Source organism: Antrostomus carolinensis, unplaced genomic scaffold (genome assembly GCF_000700745.2).
Source record: "Antrostomus carolinensis isolate BGI_N321 unplaced genomic scaffold, ASM70074v2 scaffold19243, whole genome shotgun sequence".
In the NCBI taxonomy this organism is placed as follows: Eukaryota; Metazoa; Chordata; class Aves; order Caprimulgiformes; family Caprimulgidae; genus Antrostomus; species Antrostomus carolinensis.
Window position 1 is genome coordinate 34,589 of NW_010304704.1, and position 8,360 is coordinate 42,948.

At 39.4% G+C, this 8,360-nt stretch overlaps 1 protein-coding gene across 2 annotated transcripts; it reads right to left on the bottom strand.

Moving 5' to 3' along the window:
* Positions 1-881: 881 nt before the first annotated feature.
* On the bottom strand, positions 882-6,742 carry CDV3 (CDV3 homolog). 2 transcript variants are annotated; one of them, XM_010164546.1, is made up of 4 exons: positions 6,659-6,742; positions 4,530-4,666; positions 3,131-3,293; positions 882-1,992 (listed from the first exon to the last, which is right to left on the bottom strand). In XM_010164546.1, the coding sequence occupies exons 1-4, from the start codon at positions 6,667-6,669 to the stop codon at positions 1,866-1,868; spliced, it is 438 nt and encodes a 145-aa protein (XP_010162848.1). In that variant the 5' UTR covers positions 6,670-6,742; the 3' UTR covers positions 882-1,865. The 2 variants fall into 2 exon arrangements, with proteins under 2 accessions (XP_010162848.1, XP_010162850.1); XM_010164548.1 differs by having other exon boundaries at positions 882-1,560; positions 6,659-6,734.
* Between the last annotated feature and the right edge of the window lie 1,618 nt (positions 6,743-8,360).

The window sequence follows — 8,360 nt, forward strand, 5'->3', positions numbered from 1 at the left end:
TCAGAGTCCAAGGTATTTTGTCCAAGGTTTTGTTTCCAAATGAAGTCTCCAACTTTAAGAATAGTCTCTTGAGCCCTATCTTTAATAGCAGCTTATAGCAGAAGTTTTAGAGACAGTTAACTCTGCAAGGGCAAGGCCAGTTTTAGTCTGTGCACAAAAGAACCAGGTGAAACCCCAGCCCCACTGAAGTCAACAGCAAAATTCCCATTGGCCTCGGAGAAACAGATTTAAAGCGAGTCAGCAGTTAGTCAAAGGGAACCCAACTAGGAGAGTCCTGCACTATCCTCATCTTCTGCACAAACACACTACTCCCACACACATAAGCAAGTTTTGGTTTGTTCCCTTGTTTTTCTTGCCATTGGCAACTTCTTACAGATGTTGGGTCTATTTTTTGGCATTTACTCTGAGAAACCTCAACACTGGAGCATGCCACTATTGTCCTTGTATTTTGCTTCTGGTGTTAAGAATTCAGAGAAGAGAAAAACAGTTACAGCAGGACACTTTTGGTACTTGACAGGTTTCATTCATCGAATCAGTTACAGGCAATGTCCTATATTCTTACTGTATCAGTGCCATTTTGCCTACTTCCACTAAATTAAGTCAGAGAGGACAATAACTTAAACAAGTCACTGCCTTCCATTAGCACTAAGCTTCCTGACTTTGAATAAACACCATTTGTGAGTTTTACTTAGAGGATTTCTGCCTCAAAAAGCCTGCACGCTTCACAGAAGTACCCAAACAAATAAAGATTTAGTTATTCCTCTGCATACTAAGTTATTTTGGTTATCAAGTAACCACTACTTTTCAACAAACAAATAACTGTCTTTAATAGAGGAGATATTTTTATCTAGTGTCGCTACTGCCGCGTATTTAATTTTTAGAAGACAAATTCTGAAGACCTTAGTTGGGAGTCCGGATACATCTGTATCAAATCAAAACTCTTAAGTCTAGTGCTTTAAGGGTGAGAAAGACAAACCTCATGACAAAAAACAAAATAAATCCTATTTCACTACAACAACTCATCATTATTTAAATATACTGCAATTTGATACCAGAAACAAGGCAGGCATTTTTTTTTGTGGAAAATAGAAAAAAAAAAACCAACCAACATTTAAACAGACAACTGAAAATGGCTAATGCAAACAGATCATTCCAACCCACCATTCCTCAAATCTGATACTGAATGAGTTTTGTTTTGCAGTTACTTCAGCACAGCTATCTAAAAAGGTAAACAAACTACAGCTCTGTTATACTTGGATAGCATGAGTGGTATGGAACGCTCCAGAAGTCTCTAGTAGGCTATGGCTACACATGACAGGATTCCTCAAAGGGGAACAGAACAGGTTTGTCATTAAGGTCACTTAAATCTTTGTTATAGCAAATTGGAACCAAATGGCTGACTTCTGCAGGATTTCTGACAGGAATCCAGTAGAGCTGGTTTCAAGTTTCAGATGGCCACTAAAACAGCTGTAACCTTCTCTTCCAGAAGTTGTGATCCACATGGTGTCCACAATGAGTGCAGCAAGTCTGAGGTAGTCAACCTGTACGAAGGCTCAGTATCTGAACATAAAGAAATTCTGAAATGACCACTGGCTGTAGGTATCTTTCTGAGCAATTAAAGAACACTGATGACTCTTGTTCAATCATTTATATTAATTTGCCCCATATCCAATGGAGAAGTTGTAACATATTATGCTTCCATAGTGCAGGAGAACCAATCACTTACGCCAAAGTAGTCTGCACTTGCTGCAGTAGATCCAGCAGAAATAAGGTGGCATGTTCATCGTAGCCGTTAGCTGTAGTTTAGTTACCTTAGTAGAAGGGTTACCAAAAAAGCATTCCTTAATTGTAATGTGTATGCAGCTCTACTGATCCCCAAGCACTGAATACTGGTTGTCTAGCTGAAGTTTAAGTGCCTGGTTTTTTGAGACCTCATCCCTACCTCTAGATTTGTGTTTTACTACTTCAAAGCTCTTCTCCATTTCTTTATCCCTATGGGAAAATAAATGTAATCAGTAAATGTCTTATCACTAGCTTGTGAATTGTGAATTTTTAATTGATTTCCACCCCATCCCAACAAAAACATTATGAACACAGAACACTAAGGTCTAGAGTTTTAAGAGAACAGCTCAACATTCCCAAGCAAATCTTGTAAAACCTTATCTCCAGAATTAAGCTTGCCACCCAGCACAATTCAGATTACATTCTAAATTTCAACATTAACATTTTCATAAGTAAATTTAAGTGCATTTATGAAAAATAGGTTTTTGAAAGCAGAAGTCCATTTCTAGAATGCTCAGAATTTCATCTTAGCTTCAGTTTGCACCAATCAAACCCTAAAGCATCGATGACAGCATGTGTCATTTGCCAAGCAGACAAAGCCACATGAAAAAGAAAAAACAGGAGAAACAACACTTCTGCTAGACTGCATTAGTCAATAACATAGCAAGGAAGGAGGAAAAAACCAAAACCAAACAAACTAAAGCTCCAAACCCAAAAAACCCAAGTGAATTAGGTACTGGCCTAGCTACCAATCTCCTCCATGGGGAATGAGGTTATGGAAAGATCAGGACTCAAAAGCAGAATGAGACTCAAGTCTTCAGCACCACAAAATACAAAACACTTTGGCAAAACTGGAGGGGCTCATCACTGTAAATCACAGCTCAGGCAGCAAGTTTATTGCTTTACATTTGTATTAAACACCACTCCTCCATTTAAATTACCTTCACATGTCTAATGAGAAGGCAGTGCACTCAAGACACCCTACTCACATCTGCCAAGGGTAGTAACACAGAGCCTCGCCATGGCTAGTGTCTCAGGGAACCACTTGCTGTCAAGAGCAGAAATATTCTGCTTCAGGAAAAACCTTCAGCAAGTCAAAGAGAAGGTAACTGGTAGTCTTGTTTGGCTGTCTCACTGGGCTTCATCCTACAAAAGTTCTCATAGGAAGCCTTTCTTAAGAGTTGGAAAATACAGTTAAGACCTCTCCCATATCTCTTTGCCAAACAGAATAATTTCTTAGTTATTTCCTTCCTCTGTGGAAAGATTCAGGCTTAAGCCCTGAAACAAAATAGGAACTTAAGAGAAGTCAGCTAAAATGTCTCTTAGGGAATTAATTGAATGTACTTACTTTCGACTGTCTACAAGCTTGGCGGTGGACTGCAGTGATGGAAACTGTGTATCACTGTAGATTTCTGGTGGTCCTTGCTGTGCTCTCCGTGGCCTGCCACCCTCCCTGGCACCAGGTGGCCTGTATACACCACCAGTCTGAACTGGTTCTGGGGTTTCTGTAACTAGTTATAAGAACAAGATTTAGACAAGAGAACAATTCTGCATTCATATCTAAAAAGCCCCATAAATAAATCAATTGCAAGTATGTTTTTGCAGCTTTTAAAGCTCTGGAAGCAAATATTTTAGACAAGGCAGGAAATCAGTTATCACTTAATTTAATCTATACTAAGTAGTCAAATTAAAAGGTGGCTCCAGTGTATTGCCTCACAAAGTTCAGGGAATCAAAACCACTAATGAGGACTTAATGATTCTTATTTGCAATGTATTAGCAGCTTGCATTTAAAACTACAGATTTAAACACATAACTGTGTATTTGCCAAATGTTATTTAAAGCACCTCTCCAGCTGCAGAAGAGTATATCCAAATAGTTCATATTTAAGGTAACAATCTACAACGAAATAACACTGATTAATTAACTTTACCTCCTTGCTTGTACAAACAAGGAAAAACACAGCAGGCTGCTTTTCAGTGAATTTCTCAACAGAAGAGAATAGTCTGAACTCAGATCATGGCTGAGTAGTTTATCTCAGCTGATGCTAATAAATTGTATTTAATCAAAACTAAAGTGATACTCCAGTTAAAGAATCAATTTTGCAATGTCATGTTCTCTATACCCTAGAACTGATTTGAAAAGCATGGAACTAACCATGGAGCCCTACTCAAGAACTGCCATATTAGACATCAGATATTGGCTAATATCCACTTCACTGTCCAAGCAATATTTTTAGATCAACAGAAATGCTTCCAACAGACATTTTTCAGATTGCAAAGTAGAGGGTTCTCCTTCAAAGATGGAATGCTCTGCTCCCCCCTTCGGAGTCAGAAATAAAAAACCCCTCCATTTGTGTTTATTTAAAGTATCTGACAATACTACCAGTTCAGTTCCTCAGACCCCTTCACGGCAAAATTTCCTCATTGGCTCGTATGCCACCAGGGCATTAGTGTGCCTGAAGGTGCCTGAGCAGGAACTGCTCCTGGAGCGCTGCCCTCTGAGCAGCCTAATTAAAGAATCACAGAATGGTTTGGGTTGGAAGGGACCTTAAAGATCACCCAGTTCCAACCCCCCTGCCATCAACAGGGACACCTTCCACTAGACCAGGTTGCTCAAAGCCTCATCCAACCTGGCCTTGAAAACTTCCAGGGAGGGGGCATCCACAACTTCCTTGGGCAACCTGTTCCAGTAATTCCATTCGATACGCTTCCAATTGGAAAAGGCAACAACTCCAAGTTAAATTTACCAATTGGTTCAACAACAGGTGCTGGTGCAGGAGCCGACTTGTTCCAAGGACCAGATGACCTGTCTACACCACCACCAGTCTCCTCCCAGTTGTCTCCAGGTTCTTCTCTTTTTTCACTTTCATCATCTTCTTTTTCACTGCAAGAGAAAAATTTGTCAAACAGACATTTGAGACTTGGCAGAGATTACACAATCGCCACAGACAAGACTTCACAGCTATTGTACTGGAGATACTACATTTAAGCAGATGACATTAGTCCCGTAGCCACTGTATCAGTACTTCCATCTGAACCATTTTTGGCACAGTGCTACATAACTTGGCAACTGAGAAGGAAAAAAATTCTTAAAAAAGACAAATTTAAACTATACTAAGTGATCAAATAAATCGATTTCTTACTTTCTGAGCTTAAAGATTTTTTTCTTACTAAAGTAGTCAGGGAAAAGGCTACAAGTTCAGCTTCCATAAAATACTTGAGTCAAGAGGAAGAAAGTGCGGAAAAGTAGTGAGAGAAGGTAAGTCCTGAGCTCCCTTTCCCTATAACCACGGTCACTTTTATACTACCCATACAAATACAATCTACAAACCAACTCAGATTTATATTTTTTTTTAAAGCAGCCAATCAAAAAAACACAGAAAAAAATGCCATTTTAAAACCCTGACTGTATTTTATTTAGACTATTATATTTTGCATAGAAATAGTCAGATACTCAAAGTAATTTGCTAGGCAAAGCTACTACAGAAAGCTGTGTGGTATAATGGGGCATACATGAATGATGAGGCTGTTAAAAAACCCAAGACACTGACCTGAACAGCAGCAGCAAAGTGTGAATACAGAAGTTTATAATACACCAATTCCTACTAATCATGATCTGATAAGCTTTCTGTATAAGTAATAATCAGAGAACTGGTAAACACCACTATCCTATTTTAAACTACAGTCAAAAGCCTACAGACTAGCTGGAACAGAGTAAGTATACGTAACATCCCACCCTCACCAGATACTCTGTGTCTTATTTTCAGCAGAGAGATCTCCAGGGTTAGATAATTTATAACCTCTGGTAGGTTTTTCTTCCGTTTACTTCTCCACTCTCTCCTTGAATCCATTAACTGAGTGGTTACAAAATCCTATGGCAGAAACATGCCCAAAAATCTGCCACAGTATCAAAAGCATTGAGAATGGCAGCCTTTGGCTGGAAAACCAAAGTACTGGCTTTTCAGACAGACAGGACCAGCAGGCAGTGAAGCAGCAGCCCACTTGTTACTTCTCCATTCAGACATGTGATTATTTGCTGGGACACTTCAGTGGTATGGACAGTTTGTGGTCCAAATACACACAATGGCCTAAAAGGACTTGTTAACTGAAAGGAGGGGTGCGTTCAAAACATAAATAAATTACAGAATATGTAAGACCTGTTCAAACAGTGAAGAAAACATCTATTGCACCGGTTACAGGCAAGATGATTTTCAGGTTACATTATTCTGCACATCATCAACACCTGGACAATGACGATTATGCGACATTCTCAGTCTAAGACTCACGTAATGAAAATCCTTTTTCTGACCTGATGAAATGTTTTTCTTAACCAGCACAGACTTAAGTAGACTTAATTTGGACCAGACTACAGCAACAGTTTAATCAAAAAGCAAACAAAATCTTGGATGAGACTCATAAATGCAGTCTTGTGGGATCTTGGCATGGGAAACTAGTTTTACCAACTATATTTTCATTTTTTTTTTGGTAAGAAAAATGCAACGGTTCAGGAATTCACTCCCCAAACTGAGATGCTGAATAGATTGAGTCAGATACCCTTAGAGGAGTCAAATGATTCAGTGGGAATTACTATCCTGCACTCCTCTCTCAGAGAAATTCCTACTTTACTATCTTCATGGATGGGAATGTTAAGCATTTGTAATAAAAATTTGAGTCCCAGAGTATCAACAGAGATTTAGAAAATAAAGAAGAACATCGGCAGAGAACAGTCAAACCTAAGTTACCCTGCAGCAAACTTCTATCCTAGCAGAAACATATCAAACCTCTGTTTAATCAGACTCCATGGAGGCAGCTCTGAAGAAAAATACTTTTTAGACATAGGTAATGATTATACTGGAAAGAAAAAAAAAAGTAATACCTTATTTGCATGGACTGAACTCTAAGACCACTATAATCAATTTCTTCCTTTTGCTCAAACTCCTTCCAATCATCCTCTTCCTGTAAGAAGAGAAAAATAAAAGTTTTACCACTGAAAGCAGAAGAGATGAATGTAGCTAAGATAATACATATATAACTAAGGGTGAAGGTGCAGTTCCATCAGGAAACTGATCTGTGTGCATCACTGCCAACAGGAGAAAGGATTCTACTCCCCCCTCCCCTAACTTACTGTATGCAATCTAGGATGCACTTCTGAGTTGACTTTAACTCACCAGAACAGCAAGAAATGCCTCAGCAAAAATGTCATTCAAGTGAAAGAAACCACATCATCTCAGTAGAAATCCAGCGGGAAGTCAAGGGGCAACGCAAAGTATGGAACAGGACCATGCAGTCAAGACCAGGAAAACAAAAGGGCAAGACCCCTCCCTTTTACTAATAGGAAGCTTTTAGGACAGAATGAATGCACGTGAAGCTTTAGATTTGTTTTTCCATCACCTATTTCATGAGCCAAACAATAAAGAACATTTGGAATAGCTTACAGTGGATTTATGAAAAAGATTAATACTGATACATTTGGCTTTTTCATATTCACAACCACATTTACAGCCTCTCTTGCTTTCTTATAACAGCAAAAAGGTGAGCTTCAAAACCACAGCAATCTTAGTACATGAAAATAGTCGAATACTAGTCTTTGGAGAGCATCACTTTAAGGTTTTAAAATGCGAGTTTGATTACGTGTTTCGGGAAAGAGGGACTCACCTAAGTGGAGCCAATTTTGTTCTTTTGTGTAATCAGCAGGTTCTGGGGTTATTAAGGTAGGTGAGAAATGGACCAGAACAGATAAGCAGTCCTCCCATGTCCCTAGTCACAGCTTTAAGACACACACAGCCTAATTAGTAGTTTACATAATTCCTACACCCTACATTAAATACATGTATATTACTTTAAACATGAAGACCTTGCAAGCAAGGTCTGCCAATGGTATAGCTCCCTTTCTGCTGAACAGCTGGGAATACAGCTTCTTTTAAGAGCCCTGTTCTAGGATCTTCTACATTATCAGCCTCTAGCAGGAAAACTTTGACCTGCTTTAAAGTAACAGCACAAGTAACAAGTGACCTCATGCTATTGCATCGTCTTCTGAAGATTCAGTCTTTTTGAAGAGCGTGAGCCTACAGCTCTAAAATCTTTCTGATACCACCATCTCCATGGAAACATCACAGTTTCCAAACTACTGTACCTTTCACGTTTAATGGTTTTTATTTCTAATCCAAGTACAAGCTTCAGTCAAAACCAGGTATTATTTTACAAGGAAATGAGCAGAAGGGCAGCTGAAAAATTACCACTGACCTTGGTCTACTTCGAAAGCTACTGCAGGTGTCAAGCTCCCCACGTTAAACAATAGAGTATTTCTTAAAACGGATTTAAAATTATACAGCAGGGGCAGCTCTGAGGCACTAACTCAACTACGAGATCTTGAGCTTCTCTTGCGTTCCCATCGTTTCACTGTAATACGGTACAAAAAGATGCCTGGCAGTAAAACCCCTCCCGGCAGAAGGGCCACGAGCTGGGCCTGCTTTCATAGAACCACAGAATGGTTTGGGTTGGAAGGGACCTTAAAGCTCATCCGGTTCCAACCCCCCTGCCAGCAGCAGGGACACCTTCCACTAGACCAGGTTGCTCAA